General features: G+C 38.9%; 1 protein-coding gene across 1 annotated transcript in view; it reads left to right on the forward strand.

Moving 5' to 3' along the window:
• Window positions 1-20,743, forward strand: part of BRWD1 (bromodomain and WD repeat domain containing 1) — a 128,685-nt gene that overhangs the window by 61,041 nt on the left and 46,901 nt on the right. Inside the window, exons 18-21 of the mRNA XM_045501358.1 lie at window positions 1,935-2,120; window positions 4,293-4,476; window positions 8,400-8,493; window positions 12,737-12,868. Coding sequence (XP_045357314.1) covers window positions 1,935-2,120; window positions 4,293-4,476; window positions 8,400-8,493; window positions 12,737-12,868 — 596 coding nt within the window. The remainder of the gene's footprint in view (window positions 1-1,934; window positions 2,121-4,292; window positions 4,477-8,399; window positions 8,494-12,736; window positions 12,869-20,743) is intronic.

The raw sequence follows: 20,743 nt of genomic DNA on the forward strand, positions 1-20,743 counted from the left end.
TGGACTATTTCCAGCTCAGTGAGAGCTCTGGGAATTTTTGGGGATACTGCTTTTTCATGTTTTTCCCCTAGTATGGTAGAGTTTTACCCAGTGTATGCACATACCATTATTTAGTCAAATAATCGATTGAACCTCACTGTACATCTCTGAGCTTTCTGTAGAATTCATTCTTCTCTGATGTTCAGCCCTGCATATTGTTGTCTTTCCCTCTGCTCCCAAGCTCTGATCTCTGTCTTCCTTCACTCAGTGAGACCTCTGGATGCTGTTTGGGTTTCCTCTTCTGGAAGCTGCTTCGAGGCTGTTCCCCGGAGTAATCAAAAGGCTAGACTCCATTGTTTGTCTTCTCTTGGGGATTGCAGTCCTGTGTATCTGTTGTCCAGTTTCTGAAAACCCTTGTTTTTCCAGGGTTGTTGTACTTTCCAGTGGGAGGGCAGTTCCTGTAGCACATAAGCTTTCATGTTAATATTTCAGTGTTTGAATAGCATTATGCCAGCTAGAAACAGTTATTCTGATGATATTTGCCAAGTTATATATAAATATTCTGTGCTGTGAAAGAAAAGTTATGTAGACTATGGGATTTTGCAGGGAGGAGGAGAGGACTAGAAGTCTCCTTTTCTACTGTTTTCCCTTTGGTTCCGTGTTGTGGTCTTAGGAATCTTTGTTCCCAATTCAAATTAAAATCTTTTTATCTTTTTAGATTAGGGCTCCTCTTTTTCCTTTCTAGCTCATGTTTTGAAACTATTAAAAAATGTTAGTGGTTTTAAGACAGTCTTAGTTACGGTATTTAACTCTTGTAAGTTCTTTATTGATTGCCATGGTAAATGAAGATGTTATCCATGAGATATAAGGGAATCTAACTCAGGTAGTAGGATGCAAATAAATTGCCAGATCCCACAACCATCTTACACTTTTTATCCATTAATACTAACTGAACCTGTTAGGTGAAAAATAAGCAAAGGGGCATCTGGGTGGCTCGTCAGTTGAGCCTCCAACTTCGGCTCAGGTCACGATCTCACGTTTCACGGGTTTGAGCCCCTTGTTGGGCTCTGTGCTGACAGCTCAGAGGTGTCTCCCTCTGTCTCTGCCCCTCCCCTGCTTGTGCTCTGTCTCTCTCTCAAAAATAAATAAAAACATAAAAAAAGAGAAAAAATAGAGAAGCAAAGACACTTAAAAAAATCTGATTTTGTAGTTGAAGAATTACGTGTACTGGCACCTAAAAGAGCAACTTGAGCTTAGTGGGAGAGGCAGGTGTAGTATAGCTGCAGTTTGTTGAATAGTATTACTCTTTTTGTTTTATTTAAAAAAAAATTTTTTTTAACGTTTATTTATATTTGAGACAGAGAGAGACAGAGCATGAACGGGGGAGGGTCAGAGAGAGGGAGACACAGAATCCGAAACAGGCTCCAGGCTCTGAGCTGTCAGCACAGAGCCCGATGCGGGGCTCGAACTCACGGACCGCGAGATCATGACCTGAGCCGAAGTCGGCTGCTTAACAGACTGAGCCACCCAGGCGCCCCTCTTTTTGTTTTATTAAGAGAGTCTCTACTCTGAGAAATCGCACATTGTTGCTCTGGTCTTGTCAGAGACCTTGCAAATGAGAGTTTAATGAAACCTATCTTCTATAAGGTGAGGGTAGGGTAGCATTAGTGTGAAACAGCAAAATAAAGCTTCTACAGAAGCGTGTTTCTGTTTGCTCACTTCAGGGGTTTCAGAGGCTCTATGGAGGTTTTTGTGCTGTTGGGTATAAAGAAGGGTTTTGTTTGTTTTGAGTCTTTCGTCTGTCTCAATTAGTTATAAATATATAGGATATCTTTAATTGCTTATTTTTGAAAAGAAATCTGAGAATTGCTAATGATAACTTTAATTGCACTCTACTGAGTTTGTTTTCCTGTTCGTGTATATTATGATTTTGTATTCATTCATTGAATTTACAGGTGATGGAGAGGTGATTGAACAAATTATAAGCCTCCAAACCAATGATAATGGTGAACGCAGCCCCGAGTCCAGTGTTCTTGATGGGATGATAAGACAGTTACAGCAGCAGCAGGATCAGAGACTGGGAGCAGATCACGATACCGTTCCAAGTGGACTTCCCAGTGGGGAAGAAACACCCCGAAGAGGTAGGATAGATGAGAGCTATTGCGTCTTCACATGACTGAAATCTAAGAGGACATGAAGTCACTGTCTGGTACATGCAGTGAAAAATTTTCAGCAGTGTGCTTTTACAGCTTAGGTAGCAGCAGCCGGGAGGGAACTTCACTAGGCTTTTGTAAAGTTGATGTGCCAGCAAATGGACATTGAATTTTCAAGTACTTGGAAGTTTATTGAAACTTTTTTTTTGCTCCTAAATAAGAGTATTTACAAAATTATATTAAATGAGTAAGGGACAAAGTATTTTTTTTTTTAAAGGGAAAACTACAGTTGTAGGTTTCCCTTTAAATACTTTTCATTAACGGGGTGCCTGGGTGGCTCATTCGGTGAAGCGTCCGACTTCGACCCAGGTCATGATCCTACGCTTCGTGGGTTGGAGCCCCACATCAGGCTCTGTGCTGACAGCTCGGATTCTGGGTCTCCCCTCTCTCTGCCCCTCCCCTGCTTACACTCTGTCTGTCTCCCAAAAATAAATATTTAGAAAATAAACAATACTTTTAATTAAAAAAAAATTAGTTGGGTAGAGCACTAAATGTTTCTTCTGGAATCGGAAGGCTTGAAATGAATTTGTAGGGCGAAGTTCTTGAGACTAGCATATAATAGTAATATAGTTCCTCAGTGGGGGAACTCCTCTCGAGGAGCAGGCAGTTGTTCAGCAAATGGAAACTCCTTCTGGGGAAGATAAATGCCTGTGGAACGTTAGAGAAGCCTTGAGTACCACAAAAATCATCCCTGCCGTGTCACACCTGCATGGGTTACTTGGCCACAAATTTCAGTATCATTTTTGCCAAATGTTTCTTCCTGTCTACGTAAAAGAAAAATTCTCCCAACAGGCAGGTTAAATATTTTAGGCAGGAATACTGCACAGTTGATGCATATGCGTTCTTCTCAGCTTTGCTTTTTCCCCTCGATGATATATTCTAGAAATCACTCCATATCCACTCATAGCGCTTCCTCATCCATTTTCGTAGCATCATGGTACTCCACGGTGCGGAATAACAGTCTTTGTAATGAATCTGTTTATGACCACTTGAGTTAGTTCTCATGTGATGATATGAGACCCAGTGCACATGTTTTCTTCACAGTGTTGGAGAATAATAGTATTACTCGAGCATTCAGATTTAGAATTTATTGTTGGTTCTGAATTCAAAACATGTTTCTTAAATGGCAGTTTGTTTTAATGTAAATGTTTGAATTTACACGATCACTCTGCCTTTTAGGCAGAGTATGGTGTGTCGTGCAATGCAAATTGGTTCACATTTGATTGGTAAACAGAATGCTGTAGCTAGAAGAAGGCAGGGGTGTGTTTAGCCACGTGGATTTTGCCCTGGGCAAGGAGAGCTGGCAGAGGTGAAGAAGAATGTTATAGCCTCCTGCAGGCAAGGATACAGCCCCCAGTTTCTCTGTTGCATTAATAGCAGAAGTCCCTTCCTCCAGTGTTTTAAGAAAACAAGCACTTTACCTGGGACACCTGCCACCACGCTGGTCTCCGTCCTCCATCCAGCTGACTTCCAGCTTGTGAGAGAGGTTGCCCTGTCTCCTGTGGCCCACCTAATCAGCTCTGCACAGGCTTAGGGCTCACTAAGCTTTGTTATCTGGGTTGCCTTGTCATCCACTCTCTTAGCTCTAATTCAGGTGCGGCCAGCATTGCCCTGCTCTGCATTTTGTTGAAGTTTTGATACCCACTCTGGCAGCTAGCCTGCCTGAGTGGCTCAGATTATCTCTTAAAGTCACAGGTAATGTTCGAGCTCTTGTTATAGAGCCACCACAGTTTGAGGAGGCTCTCTGCAATGCTAATTTTTCCAAAAAGATGTGTTTTTAGTGTATGGTTCTGAAAAAGGCAAGGAAGGGTTTTACGAATGCAAATAGAGCATTATAATAGAAAATATCTATGCATTAAAAAATTCCAGAAAGTCTAGTAATGGAAATTGAAGTGAATAGATGTTTGTTCTGTGTTCTGTATATTGATCTTAGTCTCATTAGGATACTTTCTGACAAAGCGTTTTGGATTTGTAGTTTTGGTTTGTATCTTTATTTTTGGTTTGTGTCTTACTGGGTGGAGTGTATATGCTTATTATGTGTTAAATGCATATTAGATTGAAAATTCTCTCGGAATCAGTTTTGACGTTTCTTTTTTGTAGGTTTTAGAAGACTGAGCTTAGACATCCAGTCCCCTCCAAATATTGGTCTGCGTCGTAGCGGACAAGTGGAAGGTGTTCGTCAGATGCATCAGAATGCTCCACGCAGTCAGATTGCTACTGAGCGTGACCTGCAGGCTTGGAAACGAAGAGTGGTTGTACCAGAGGTACCACTAGGCATATTTAGGTTTGTTTTAGGATATCTCTTAATATTGTTTCTTTTTACAAAAATATATCTATGTGGTTATTTACACCTTTTTTTTTTTTTTTTTTTTTTTTACCCCATTAGTGGTGTAAATAATCACGTAAGTATATTTTAGTAATGGGTTGGAATCTGGTTTACTTGTGGTAGGAAAATGTTGAAATCGTTCTCAAAGTTTTTACTGTAGTTACTTTTTTTGTAAATTGTTTTTCGTATTCCTGTTCCATCTTTACAAATACCTGCTTTTGTCCCTTTATTGTTATTTTGAAATAAATCCCAGGTATATAATTTTGTTTAAAAATATGCCTAAAAGATATATATATATATCTAAAAGATCAGGGATTGTTTTCAGTTATTACCTCAGTGCTATTGTCATACCTTAGAAAAATAATTCCTCAGTAGAACCAAATGTCCAAATGTCCAGTGTTTAAATTTCCAATGGTCTCATGTCATAAATGTTTTTAGTTTTTTGCAAGACTATTTCTTAAAGTGGCATAATTTTGTCAAAAGGCACATAATAAGTATTCTCTTTTTGTGACACTGGCAGGCATGGGAACTCACTGGTTAGGTTCATTAATTCATTAGGGGTCATAAAACTGATCACTCAACTCTTTGAAGTCTTCATTTGTTACAGTGGGTACTTCTAAAAGAGAAATTTAGCCGGATGTGCTGTTTGATTATCTAATAGTAAAGTTCATATAGAAAAGACAAGATAGATGTTTATTTTGCTTTATTTACCTTCAAGACGAAGATTTACTCCCTTTCATCCTCCAGCGTTGACCAATTTGTCTTTGGGGTTTTCGCTGTATAAATCACACTGCTGCGATTTAGTTTATTTCTAATATCTTTATTGATTTTTAAGTTTTTCCACCTCTAGCCAGGAGGAACCTCTTCAAGTTGGCTCTTTAGTCCTTTTGAAATGACTGTAGTATCTTTCTGTAACATCCCTGCTATCAGACATGGCAAGGTGTTGAAGTTCATCTTGTGAATTTCTTGTCTTGGATGTAGAGTCATTCTTTTCTCTTAAGTAGCCCTGTTTTCTTTTAGTGGGAAGTATTTCATAATTATAATCTGGGCAGTAGGGTCTTCCTTGCTACTGAGTATAACCTAACTGATTTTTGAGTTAATGCAATGGACATAGCAAATACTGCTTTTCAGTGATAACTGAAATGTTCAGTATTCCGTTATCTTATATCTCCTAGTAACTAATGCCTTGAAGATGGTTTTGTAAAAGTGCGTCCTTCATGTGTTTAGGCCAAAGAGTTTCGGTGATTGGTGGAGGAATGTAGTACTTACATACTGTATGGTGAATTTAAGAATGTTTATAAATACACCATAAAATAATGGAAAGCAAAATCTGGTATTGGGATGAGAAATACAGAAAATCACCATCATGTATGTACTATGCTATCATTAATCCTTAAAACTGTGTCTGAGTTGCACGGTCATCAGAACCAAAAGTGTTACTTTGGGATACTTTTTGTTGTCAGAATCAAGGGAAGCAAACCAGTATCAAGAGTGAAAGACCTGAAGAATAGTTCTTTCTCCTTTTTTTTTTTTTTTTTTTTTAATATTTATTTATTTTGAGAGAGTGAGAAAGAGAGAAGCAGAGAGAGTGGGAGACCGAGAATCCTAAGCAGATTGTGTGCTGTCAGCACAGTTCCTGGTGTGGGACTTGAACTCACGAACTTTGAGATCATGACCTGAGCCGAAACCAGGAGTCAGATGCTTAACTGACTCAACCACCCAGGCGCCCCGACAATAATTCCTCTATTATTTATTCTCTTCAGATGAAACACTGGAAACAGTTATGTCCAAGATAGCTGGTCTTTATAATGGTAGCCATCATGTCTGCCTTTGTGGTGGAGAGCGAGGTTTAGGTCAGAAGAAGGGAGAGACTGAGGCAAAAAGGACATTTGTTGAGTAAACTTGATTTAAGCAGCTGTCATGGTTGCACATGAGATCTTCTGCTCATAATTCATTGACCAGAATGTTGTCATCGTATGGCTGTACTTAGCTACAGAGGAGGCTAGGTGATGGTTTCTTTTAGGGCAGCAAAGAGCCTAGATAAAAACAGATCTGTTTCAAAGGAAGAAAAGGAGAATGCAGTTTTTGCACCAACTAGCTGTCTGCTATAATAAAAATTTCCCGAAGAAGAGCGTAGCTCCTCATAGTGCTGTATTCTAAAATACACGTGAGATTTTACAATGGGGCGCTAAGCGATCTAGCAACGGTCGGTGCTCTTGATGACAGTCCTTATGAGTGGAAGCAATGGGAATTTTACGTAACTTGTAATTAATTAATTAGAGTGGCACTTGATGAAGATCGAGAAAATTAAAATTTTGTTTCCCAGCTATAAAAGTAGTTATGTGTCCCTTGTGAAAAATTTAGGTGTTAGATGAAAGTGTGAGAAAATCAATGATCCTCCCGTGCAGAACCATGAGCACACAGTCCTGCTTCCTAGTAGACGCAGTTCCGGTTGGGGCTAGATCTCAGACACGTAGCTTGTCTTAATTCAGGAATAGTGGAGACTCTGTCCGTTGTATTCATTCTAATTCTGTTCATCCTATGATCTTTCTAATACCGCTTTTCTTAACTGACGTCTCATTTAGGTGTGGGATTGCAGTTGCACACCGTTGAAGATGATACTGTACTCACGAAGGCCTAGCATGTTCCTAGCATGTTCTCAGCCATGTTAGTGATTGAGAATGAAGTGTATGTGGTGGTTCGTTTTCAAAGCAAAGGGAAGCGTACAGCTATGGGGTAGGAATTCCATAGTTCCTTAAATATATGTACAGTTGGTGAAACTGAGAACGTGTGAAGGGCTGAGTCTGATTTAGAGCTGCCCTGTGGATGCAGCATTTTTCCGTTGGCATCTGAGTGTGAGCCAGAGGTGGATCCTGAGAAAAAAGCCATTTCTGTAGAATCAAGTTCTTACTTACCGGCATTTGCGTGCAGACTCATTTGAGCGTCTAGTTGTGTCTTGGGCCGTGGCCCATATGTCTGTTTTGAAACTGGCCCAAGAGGGGTTTTAAAGTGAACATAAAACACAAAGCCATATGTTTTCAGCAGCATTCAAGTTGGAGAAAAGGGACATTCAGTCACCTGGATTCTCTCACCACGGAGGAGGAAACTGAACTTCGTTCAGTACATTCCTCATGGTGGAAGGTCCCCTGCTTTGAGATCGGTCACAGGAACATAATCTTTGTTTTGTATCATGTGAGTGAAACATAGGTGATTAGAAGAAGTAGTGACACTGCCATTCTGGTTTTCTACCAATTACAAAACATGCAGTTGGAATAAGTTTGGAGGAGGATTCTGTTTTTATTGTTTCTTTAGAGAAAAGGATTGTAGTCTTGCCCAATTTACAGGAAGATTGAGTAGCTAATGTGAAAGATTCTATTTGAGTTGGTTGTATTGGGGTCTGTGAAAATACAAACATCTCTGTATTAAGTGCGAAAAATAAGACCTCCTAACTGCCTCTGAGATTATATTATGTTTCTTTTTTTTTTTTTTTAATTTTTTTTTAAAATATTTATTTATTTTTGAGAGAGAGAGAGACAGCATGAGCAGGAGAGAAGCAGAGAGAGGGAGACACAGAATCCAAAACAGGCTCCAAGCTGTCAGCACAGAGCCCGATGCGGGGCTCGAACCCATGAACTGTGAGATCATGACCTGAGCTCAAGTCGGATGCCCAACTGACTGAGCCACCCAGGTGCCCCATATTACGTTTCTAACATAAAGTATAGCTTGACTTGTTTTATTAGAACTTTAGGGATTTTTTGTATTAGTTTAAAAAGCATATAAGCTTATGGTGCCCCAAATCGTAATGATTAGTTTTTCCTCTTTATACCCTTTACTTATCCATCAGTTCATTAACCAGTATAACTGGATACTTACATTTGTAGGAAATTGGAAGACTTCAGAATAGAGAAGGGTGAAGAGGAAAGAAATCTTTATATAATAGGAAGAAAAAGGAAGACTCTCCAGCTCACACAGAAGGTAACTGAAATTCTGTTTTCTGAGGAATAAGCAAATTGGAAATTAAACTGAATATACTTTTATTTTTTTGATCCTTGAGAATATTAGTACCTTTTGCCTGAAGTAGAATATTTCTTGCTCAAGGTCTTCTGTTTGGGATTTAAAATAAGGGGCATAAAGTTGTACAGCTGTTGGGAAAGAGGAGTCTGAAACTTGAGAGGAGTAAGTAGCCCAATGGCTGGCTACCAGTGGTAAAGGATTCCAGAAAATTCCTGTGTGGTGACCACTCAGGTCAAGAATTGGAATGTTCTGGGCTTATCTCAAGCATGGCAGGTCCGTCCCTACTCACTGAATCCACAGCTAGCCTGTTGTTTGACTTCTAAAACTGCTGGTTAGCTTTGTCTGTTTCTTCAGTTTATCCTGATGATGCAGTTCCAAAAAATCTGTAAAAAAAACTTAGACCCTCCAAAACTTCATCCTGCTGAAGAAAATCTTTGTCCATAATATTTAGTTTCTCTATTTGGATTTTCATGCACATCACATGAGCAGTGTTAACACTGATGCATGGAAGGTGCACAAAATGTATGCAAGATCAGTGCTGCAAAGCTGTGGACTTGCTCGCGGTTGACCGTTCAACGTCATGACTGATGGCCTGTGCACGTACTCATGGCTGCCATTATGTGCCTTGTCATTGAAGCTTGATTCTAATTAATTTTTAGAAAGTTTACTTATTTTGAGAGAGAGAGAGAGAGAGAGAGAGAGAGAGAGAGAGAGAGAAAACTAGTAGTGGTGGAGGGGCAGAGAGAGAGGATCCCAAGCAGGCTCCGCGCTATCAGCACAGAGCCCGATGCAAGGTTCAAACTCACTGAGATCATGACCTGAGCTGAAACCAAGAGTTGGGTATTTAAGCGACTGAGCCACCCAGGCGCCTGTTACCTTTTTATTTAATTTAAAAGTGATTCAACTCATCATGTCAGGTACTGAAAAGAAAAAAATGTTGACTATCTAAATGAATATCTTTGGCCTGAGGATGTTTTCTCATGAAAAAATTTGAAAGTTAAATTTACTAAAATAAGTTATACGTAACTGATAGATTCTTTGATTGTTTTATTTTTGCTAGAAAAAATAAGTTTTGAGAGATTTTAAAAACTGATTACATTGCTATTCCTTATGTAGTCACGGTTTTCTAATTTGGATATGTTACTTGATATATTACAATCTATGTAATTAAATTATATTAAAATTATTCAAGAAATGGTTATGAAGTTAAATGTATGAAGTTCTTTAAAATTTTCAATTTTACCTTTAAGTCAAAAATTATGATTATTCTTAATCCTGTATTGAGTAAAAAGGCTAAACTTTATACTTAGTCTTCTTATGTACAAAGCTTGGATACATACACTGTGTAAACACTGATGACATATATCTGCAGCATTACATCTTCTGGGGGAGCAAATTAGGAAACTGTTCCAAGTTTCCTGTACGGTAATGATAATGCAAAAACATCGAGAAACACTGATCTAAGTGGAATCCTACATTCTGCATTCTTTTGTATCTGGTTTAATCATTTGACCTTGTGAGATTTATCCGTGTTGTTGTGAGTAGTTGAAGTTCATTTCTTTTCATTGTTTGTTGTATAGTATTCCCTTGATGAACATACTGCCATTTATTCAGTCTGTTCTTGAAAGACATTTGGATTGTTTTCATATTTTGACTATTAGTAATAATTCTGTCAGCATTTTGTACGTATCTCTTGGTATCTCTTTGTATATTTTAATCTATGCCTTGGAGTGAAATTTTTAGATCATGGAATATGTGTATATTCCACTTAGTTAATGCCACATGCCATTTCAAACTGATTGCACTCCCTACCTGTAGTGAGATATGTTAAAATCTCATTATCTTTACAAATTTCTCTGTTTCGGCTTGTTTTTCTTAATATGGTTTGCAGCTATATTATTTGGTATGTGCACATGTAGAATTTCATTTTTCCCTGTTGAATTGAACCTTTTCTCAGTATGAATTTTCACCCCTTATTTCTTGTAATGTTTTACTCTCCAAACTCTTTTTTAATGTTTATTTATTTTGAGAGAGAGAGAGAGAGAGAGAGAGAGAGAGTGAGAGGTGCAAGCATCACTCACACAAGCAGAGGAGGGGCAGAGAGAGAGGATCCCAAACAGGCTCCACACTGTCAGTGCAGAGCCCGATGCATGGCTTGATCCCGTGAACCATGAGATCATGCCCTGAGTCAAAGTCAAGAGTTGTATGCTTAACAGCCTGAGCTGCCCAGGTGCCCCTTCTCCAAATTCTTTATACAGCTATGCCAGCTTTCCTTTGGCTAGTGTTTGCATCGAATGTGTTTCCTTCTTCCTCCTGATACTGCAGTTACATGTATGTTAGACTTTTGCTATTGATTTCTTTTTGTTAGGTTGTTAGCTGTTATTCTGATTTTTTTTTTTCTCCTGACCTATATTGCAGTTCATTAGTTCTTTTAGCCGTGTGTAATCTGCTGTTAAACCTAGTTTTGTTACTGTATTTTTCAGTTCATAAGTTTTACTTGGTCCCTTTTTTGGGGCTTTCAGTTTTCTGGTGAAGTTCTCATTAACTTCTTGAAAATCAGCCATGGTTATTTTTAAAATTCCATGTCTGCTGATTTCATTATTTCAGTATCTTGTTCCCCTGTTTCCATTGCTTGTTGATTTTTTTCTCATTTTTTTTGTTTACGTTCTTTGTTGCCTATGGTTTTGATTGAATGTTAAAGCTAGAGATAATTTGAAGCCTGGGATGATACTTCTTCCCCCAGAGAGGATTTACATCTGCTTATGGTGAGCTGCTAAGGCCACTGTCAAGCCTGTATTGCCTTAATCGCAACAAGGATGGGGCTATAATTATTTTGGATTACTGTTTATCTTCAATTTACCGATCAGTCTAGGCAGTACCCTTTGATCTAAGAGCCAAAGCCTGCAGTGTTCTACACATAGAAGACTCTAAATTGCAATTTTTTGTTAGCCTAACTCATGAGTTTAGTCTCTTGGTTTTTTGCTTACCTGCTGAACCCTTCAGCTCCCTCTTCTGGAGTGAAATTGTAGGGTTATCTTTTACTGTTTACACTTTTCTATCTTGGTCCTATAATTCTTTATAGGCTCGTTTAGGTATATAATGCCCTCAAACTTATTTTAAAAAATGGATATTTTGCAAGAGTTTCTTAACGGTAGGTTTGGCCCACCTATGTTTAAAAATTTCCGTCGTGAAACTCACTAATAGGTGTTTTTTTCTTTAACGAAAAGCAATATGGACAAATTAAGGAAAGCACAGTTCATTTGAAAATCGGCCAGAGGCATAATGAAATGATAAAACACACCACTGATTATCTAACCGAAGGTACTAATGTGAAAATTAACTTGTATATCAGTTCAAGGAATATATGCTTTCACACACGACTGAGTCTGAGCAATAGCATGCTCCCTCCGCCCTTTAGAAGAAGTGTTGTCTGTTTTATTTGGATGATTTTTAAGGATTATTTAAATATGTATTTTGTTTTGGTAAAATATGGTATTTTAAAAATTCACACAGAGCTGAAAAGTATTGACAACAACAAATCCTCCAAAAATTAAAATCTGGAAATAAGTTGGGTTAATATTTGAGGATTATTTCAGATCTTTCTCTCTGTGTATACAACAGGGATATGTTCATTAGTGTTGGTGACAGCATCATGATACATGAATATATACTTTTCGCTTCGAAGATACATATTTTATTTCTATTAAAGTTTGTTTTGAGAGAGAGGGAGAAATAGCACGAGTGGGGGAGAAGCAGAGAGAGGGAGACAGAGAATCCCAAGTGGCCTCCATGCTGTCAGTGCAGAGCCCGATGTGGGGCATGAACCCACGAAACGGAGATCATGACCTGAGCCAAAACCAAGAGTTGGACGCTTAACCGACTGAGCCACGCAGGGCCCCTAAATTAGATATTTTAAAGTGGTATCTTGGGTTATTGTTGTTATGATCTTATTAATGGCAAAATAGTTAACTTATAATTTAGTTTGGAAAATGCCGATCTAACGTGCCTCATTTAGCCACGTCTTCTAAGTACCTTAAAAGTAAAACCACCAAGTTTAATTTAACTACATCCATATTTGTATATTTTTGAGCTATTATTCTTCGTTATTTTTGCCTTAAATCCTTTTTGGAATGTGAAAGAACATGTGTCTTGCGGGCGATGGCACTTACTGGATGCTGGTTCCACGTGCGCGTTTCTGTTTCAGTGTGAGTCGCTGGCGCTGCTGTCCCAGTCCCGGCAGAGGACGTGCAGGCGCAGGCGCCTGAATTATAGTCGAAGAAATGTTGGGCGGCGTGAGCTGTCTTCTGGAAATGAATCTTCGAGCTCTGGAAGACACGTGAGTTTTCTAACTTTAAAATGTATAAAATGATGGTAAATAATTTGTCTTCGGTCTCTTCCTTTGAGTCCACCAAGGGACTAGGATGAATCGGGAACGGCTCTATTGAGGTACTTGAACCGTACAAGCGTGTGACCCAGCAGTTCTAATATGTTAACGGGATTGTCCCGTCATCACCACTTTTTAATTTCAAAATCCTCATGGACTCTCAAACGAAATCCTATACTCATTTGCAGTTACTCCCCAGCCCACCTCTCTCAGCTCCTGACAATCACTAATCTTTCTGTCTCTGTGGAATGATTGACCTGTTCTGTGCGTTGTATATAAATGGAACCCTACAGTATGATGGTGGGAGGACGAGCTTTTTGCAGTTGGCATAATGTTTCCAAGGCTGGTCCACGTGTAGCATGCATCCATACTTCGTTTTGGCTATTACGAATAATGCACCTTACTAACATACAGGTTTTTGTTTGAACACAAGCTTTTGTTTCATTTGGATGTATATCTACAAGTCAGTTTGCTGGGTCATGTGGTGACTCTGTGTTTAACCTTTTGAGGAATTGCTGGAGTGTTTTCCAAAGCAACTGCATTGTTTTATATTCCCATCGGTAATGGAGGAGGATTCCAGTTTCACCACATCCTTGGTAGCCCTTGGCGTTGTCTACATGTACTTTTGATTTTAGCTGTCCTGGTGGGTGTGAAGGGGTAGCTCATTGCTTTTGATACATTTCCCTAATGATTCATGATATTGGAACATGTTTTCATGTGCTTATTTCCTGTCTATCTTTGGAGAAATGTCTGTGCCAATCTGTTGTCCATTTATCACTTTTGTTGTCTTTTTTTATTGCTGTGAAAGTTCTTTTTTCTGGATGTGAGTCTGTTGTCAGCCGTAGGACTTGCATTTATTTTCTCTCATTTGAGGGACTGGCTTTTCACTTCTTCAATGGTTTCCTTTGAAGGAAAGTTCTACATTTTGATGAAGTCCAGTTGATTTGTTTTTACTTTGTTGCTTATGCTGCTGTCCAATCTAAGCCTCTCTCTAACCCCTTCTCGATTATCACATGGAATTACTGGTCTTCGTTTGATTTTCTTTTTGTAAGAACCCAATGTTTTTGTAAAGAGTGTTGAAAATTTAATAATAGAATGTTAACATTTTTTAATCACTGTTGTTTGAAGGTTTGAAATGTTCTGTATTGACGAACAATTGATTTAATTCTTCTGTAAAGCATTGAGGTAATAGTTGAGCAGAGGGTTTGAGGTTAAATCTAAATTCTTCCACTTGGACAAGTTGTTTAACCTTTCTGGGTCTCTGGCCAGATCTGTAAAAGCAGTGGTAGCGTGTATTCCTCAGAGATGTAAGAACTCGATTGATTGTAAAGTGTTTAAGATAGTGTCTAATATCCAATAATGCTAGCTGCTGTTATCAGCCTGTTAAAGTAACTAATTGTGTTTTATGTAAGGAGACTTTTTTACATTATTTTCTTCTTTTTACAGTGAATTGAACGTTTTAACCCTTTATTAGTAGCTTTGGATAATTATGGTAAACATTCCCACCCATCTTCCCTAGTTTCTGGTTTATGCTTCCTGTGTTTTTCTTCATACATTCAATCAGATATGTGTACATTTTATTGTTTCTCCTTTTGTACACAAAATATAGCATACTATAGATGCTCTTGGCACTTTTCACTCCGTGGCTTTTTTCACTTAAAATTTTCTTTCTTTTTTAATATTTTAGTGTAATTTATTATAATCAGCTAGCAGTCCACTTAAAATGTTAACTAGAAATACCAGTTCTTTGCCCTTTTCAATTCATTTAATTATGTGCACCCAATAAATTTAATGAAAGCTTTCCATTTAATAAGTCTTATAATTAAACACATCTATTACATTGATACTAAGTATTCTTTTTTTTCCACTTAAAATATTCTTGAACTCCATGTCCGTTGTTTTTTTTTTTTTTTTTTTTAATGTTTGTTTACTTTTGAGAGAGAGACAGAATGGGAGTGGGTTAGGGGCGGAGAGAGAGGGAGACACAGAATCTGAAGCAGGCTCCAGGCTCCGAGCTGTCAGCACAGAGCCCGATGGGGGCTCAAACTCACAGAGCTGTGAGATCATGATCTGAGCTAAAGTCAGACGCTCAACCAGCTGAGCCACCCAGGTGCCCCCATGTTCGTTTTTATTTATTTAAAAAAAAATTTTTTTTAAACGTTTATTTATTTTTGAGATAGAGACAGAGCATGAATAGGGGAGGGGCAGAGAGAGAGAGGGAGGCACAGAATCTGAAACAGGCTGCAGGCTCTGAGCTGTCAGCACAGAGCCTGACGCAGGGCTCGGACTCACGGACTGTGAGATCATGACCTGAGCCAAAATCGGACGCTTAGCCGACTGAGCCACCCAGGCGGCCCCCCATGTTCGTTTTTAAATATCTCCTCCATGGTTCGTTCGTTCGTTCGTTCTTTCTTTCTCTCTCTCTCTCTCTCTCTCTTTTTCTCTTTCTTTCTCTTTCTCTCTTTCTTTCAAGACTTGCATCATACAATTATGGGACTGTAACAGTTTATTTAACCAGTCTCTTACCTATGGCCATTTAGGACGTTTCCAGTGTTTTCATTATAAACAGTGCCACAATGAGTAATCTTTTTGTCTGTGTATGTAGTTTTTTGCTGATGGAGACGTCATTTGGGAGTACGATCCTGGGAATAGGATCGCAGTGTCTAAAGATACATGCCTCTGAGTTGTAGGAAGTAGTGGTAAAAGTTGCTGCTGAAGGAAGGTTCCAACTTGGCTTTCCTGCTGGTGGTGCCACCAGCAACATGGATTTTCTTAGCCGTTAGCCAACGGAGTGTTTTATACTTGATAATCTTTGCCAGTTTAATGGGTGAGAGATGGTGTCTTAGTGTAGTTTTATTTTTTTATGTTTTGGCTTTTTTTTAGTGAGAAAAATTATAAAATTTACTACTTTATTTTCCTGTGTACACTTCAAAAATGTTACCTCTAAAGTATGTGCAACCATTACCACTGTACGTTTCTAGCACTCTTTCATCATCCCAGACACTGTACTCATTAAACACTGACTCCCTTTTTACCTTCTGTACGTCCGTGGTAGCCTCTCTCCTACTTTCTAGCTCTCTGTAAATTTGCCTACTATAGGGACCTCGTGTAAGTGGAATCATACGATATTTGTCCTTTTATCTTTGGTTTATTTCACAGAATAGTTTTATTTTGACTTTCTCATGTGTGAAGTTGTTGAACATCTTTTCATATATTTAGAGTGTCTTTTTTTTTCATCTTTGTGCACATGTATTTATGTCCTTTGGTCATTTCTCTATCACATTTTTGGTCCCCTCCATGCCCACCGCAATTTCTAAAGGTTCTTTATATACCAGATATGTTAGTTCTTTATCTGTAGTTTATACGGTGCTGCGTTCTTTTTCTGCCATTAGAGCCTCTAAGTGGTTATTATTTGGTGGAGATGAAGGCTACTGATTTCGGTAGATTGAATTTTTTTACACATCTTGCTGTGTTACCGAACTTTTGAGTTAATTTTATCATTGAATTATCTGAGGTTTTTTTATTTAGGTACCCTCTCCTTTGTACAAGTACTTAGTTGTCCTTTGGGGTGCCTGGGTGGCTCAGTTGGTTAAATGTCTGAATTCGGCTCAGGTCATAATCTCACGGTTCATGAGTTTGAGTTCCATGCTGACAGCTAAGAGCCTGGAGCCCACTTCAGATTCTGTCTCCCTCTCTCTCTGCCCCTTCCCCACTCATGCTCCATATCTCTCTGTCTCTCTCTCAAAAATAAATAAACATTAGAAAAAAATTTTTTAAAAAATACTAGTTTTCCTACTAAGGTAATTTTTATACCTCCCATTGCTCTCTCTTATCTAATTGCATTGCTCGGTTCTTTCAGCACAGTGTTGAATGGTGGTGGAGATAGTGGACCTTTTCCTCTTGGTGGAGACATGTCTACCATTTTCACACTAAGTGAGACGCCTTAATAATTTAGGTGTCTGTAGTATGCATATCTATGTTATTATGCTAAGAAGATATCAGCTAATGCTTATTTTGTTGTGTTCTTTTTGAAACACCAGGATTGATTATAGATTTTTTTTCCTTTTTTTTTATTATAAATTTTTAAAATTTGCATCCAAGTTATTTAACATATAGTGTAATATTGATTTCAGGAGTAGAACCAAGTGATTCATCACTTACGTATAACACCCAGTGCTAAACCCAGCAAGTGCCCTCCTTAATGCCCATCACCCATTTAGCCCATTCCCCCACCAAACCCCTCCAGCAACCCTCAGTTTGTTCTCTTTGTTTAAGAGTCTCTTATGGTTTGTCTCCTTCCCTGTTTTTATCTTATTTTTGTTTCCCTTCCTTTATGTTTGTCTGTTTTGTATCTTAAGTTCCACATGAGTGAAGTCATATATTTGTCTTTCTTTGTCTAATTTCGCTTAGCATAATATCCTCTAGTTCTATCCACGTAGCTGCAAATGGCAAGATTTCATTCTTTCTGATTGGCGAGTAATACTTCGTTGTATGTGTGTATGTGTATATGTGTCTATATACACACACACACATATACATATATACGTATATACTCATATATACACGTATATATACGTACGTACATACACACACACACTCCACATCTTCTTTGTCCATTCATCTGTCCATGGACATTTGGGCCCTTTCCATACTTTGGCTATCGTCAATAGTGCTGCTATAAACATTGGGGTACATGTGCCTCTTTGAGACAGCACACCTGTATCCTTTGGATAAATACCCAGTAGTGGAATTACTGGATCATATGGTAATTCTATTTTTAATGTTTTGAGGAACCTCCATCCTGTTTTCCAGAGTGGCTGCACCAGTTTGCATTCCCATCAGCAGTGCAAAAGGATTCCCCCTTCTCTGTATCCTCACCAATATCTGTTGTTGCCTGAATTGTTCGTTTTAGCCATTCTGATGGGTGACCTGGTATCTTACCGTGGTTCTGATTTGTATTTCCCTGATGATGAGTGATGTTGAGCATTTTTTCATGTGTCTGTCAGCCATCTGGATGTCTTCCTTGGAAAAGTGTCTATTCATCTCTTTTGCCCATTTCTTCACTGGATTGTTTTTTGGATGCTGAGTTTGATTTTGGATACTAACCCTTTATCTGATATGTCATTTGCAAATATCTTCTCTCCCATTCCGTCAATTCCCTTTTAGTTTTGCTGATTGTTTCCTTTGCCACGCAGAAGCTTTTTATGTTGATGAGGTCCCAATAGTCCATTTTTGCTTTTGTTTCCCTTGCTCCTGAAGATGTGTTGAGTAAGAAGTTGCTGTGGCCGAGGTCAAAGAGATTGTTGCCTGTTTTCTCTTCTAAGATTTTGATGGCTTCCGGTCTTCTGTTTAGGTCTTTCATCCATTTTGAGTTGAAATAGCCACTTAAGAAAGTGGTCCAGGTTCATTCTCCTGCATGTTGCTGTCTAGTTTTCCCAATACCATTTGATGAAGACACTTTTTTTTCCTTGGATATTCTTTCCTGCTTTGTCAAAGATTAGTTGGCTATATGTTTGTGGGTCCATTTCTGGATTCTTTATTCTGTTCCATTGATATATGGGTTAGTTTTTGTGCCAGTACTGTACTATCTTGATGATTATGGCTTTGTAATACATCTTGAAGTCCAGAATTGTGATGCCTCCAGCTTTGGTTTTCTTTTGCAGGATTGCCTTGGCTATTCGGGGGATTTTTTTTTTTTTTTTTTTTTTTTCTTTTTAAATCATCACTGGTATATCAATCTTAAGATTTTTCTCTATATCTGTTAGTTTGGTGTATTTTCAAGTAATGGGGAAACGCTTTAAACTAATGCAAACATAGATAATGTGGAATGTTAAATCCACTTGATCTTTTAAAATAAACCATAATCTTGTGGCTTGGTGGTGGGTTTTACCTCCAGTGGTAGGAATTCATTCACCTGTGTTGTTGCAGTGGGGGAGCTGGTGTGGGGGAGGGGGTGGGTGGTGGTGTGGCCGGGCAGAGATGGGGAGAGTGTGTGTGGGGTGTGTTGTGTATATGTGTGTTGGTTCCATTCCATTTTGGTTTGGAAAGCACTGATGGTAGAAAATGTGTAAGGGCTTTCTAGTTAGCTGGATTTCTAATTCCACTTCCTACACTTACCCTCCTGTGACCCTACGCATGTTATTTTACTTTTCTTAGTCTTGGGTGTCCCTATAGATGAAGAGCTGGTAATACACAGGCAGGGTAGATCCAGGCTTTGTGGGGGTTGAAGCTTGTGTAATATCAGGAACTTTTTTTTTTTTTTTTTTAGTAACTCAGAGTTACAAGCAGATGCACACAGCCTTGATAGTCAAGTTAAATCGGAAGCTTCTGAAATTTAATGTCATTAGTTTTGTTAACTCCTCCTCTGTTTACAGAGGTGTTTTGAGAATTGGGATAACACATGTAAGACATTTCAGAGGATGCATGGTTTCTAGGTAGTAGCGTTTAAGAGTTTCTTTTATCACTGTCATGAAAAAAAAAAGTCCATTTGAACATAAAAGCCAGACTCCTGGAATAGGAGGAGGCTCACATTTTGAGAAACAGTTTTGAGAATATGTTGACTTCAGGGGCACGTGGATGGCTCAGTCAGTTAAGCGTCTGAGTTCAGATTAGGTCATGATCTCACGGTTCGTGAGTTTAGGTCCCACGTCAGGCTCTGTGCTAACAGCTCAGAGTTGGCTTTAGATCCTCTGTCCACCTGTCTCTCCCCCTACCCTGCTTGTGTTCTTTCTCTCTCTCAAAAATAAATAAACATTAAAAAAGAATACACTTAGTCTACATTTTGCCTGTTCAAATGAAGTAGATAAAAGTAGATATTGACTTTAGATTTTGTCTTTTAAGTTTTGGTTTTCAGTGACATTTTCATTATCCATTCTCAATGCTCCTAATGTAAATGCTGTTACAGTAAAAGGTCATGTCTCAGTTTAAAAGTACCTGCCTAGGGCGCCTGGGTGGCTCAGATCGGTTAAGCGTCAGACTTTGGCTCAGGTCACGATCTTGCCTTTCCTTAGTGAGTTCAAGCCCCGCGTCAGACTGTGGTGACAGCTCAGAGCCTGGAGCCTGTGTCCGATTCTGTGTCTCCCTCTCTCTCTCTCTCTGCCCCTCCCCCGCTAGCACTCTGTCTCTCTCTCCTTCAGAAATAAACATTTAAAAAAACTAAAAAATAAAAGTACCTGCCTGGTGTCCATAACTAGAACTTAAAGTAGATTGCAACCATTAGGGCTGTGGGAATCACAGAGTTGTTTCTTCCCCTCTCTTCCCTTTATTGACTTAAAAAAAATTTTGTCGTAGAGCAGTTTTAGGTTTACACAAAAACCGCCCAGTGAGTACCTTGAATTCCCATATCCTCTTTTCCCTGCACACAGTTGCTCCTGGTAGTAACTTCTGGGTTAGTGTGGTGCATCTGCTGCCGCTGGTGAACTCAATTTCCTAGTTTACATTAGGGATCTCTGTGTGTTGCACAATTTGTGTGGGTTTTGACAAATGCATAATGTTATGTCTCTACCATAACAGTTTCACTGCCCGAAAACCTCCTGGCTACACTTAATCATTCCTTTCTCTCTCCTCCTGAGCCACTGGTAGGTCACCACTGATTTTTCTGCTGTTTCTGTAGACTTTTCCAGAATACCATACATTTGGATTATACAGTATGTAGCCTTTTCAGATAGGCTACTTTCAATTTTTTTAAATGTTTATTTCTGAAGGGTGGAGGAGCGGGGGAAGAGAGAGAGAGGGAGAGAGATATGAGCGGGGGAGGGGCAGAGAGAGGGGGAGACACAGTCTAAAGCAGGCTCCAGGCTCTGAGCTATCAGCACAGAGCCCGATGTG

Source organism: Leopardus geoffroyi, chromosome C2 (assembly GCF_018350155.1).
Source record: "Leopardus geoffroyi isolate Oge1 chromosome C2, O.geoffroyi_Oge1_pat1.0, whole genome shotgun sequence".
Lineage (NCBI taxonomy): Eukaryota > Metazoa > Chordata > Mammalia > Carnivora > Felidae > Leopardus > Leopardus geoffroyi.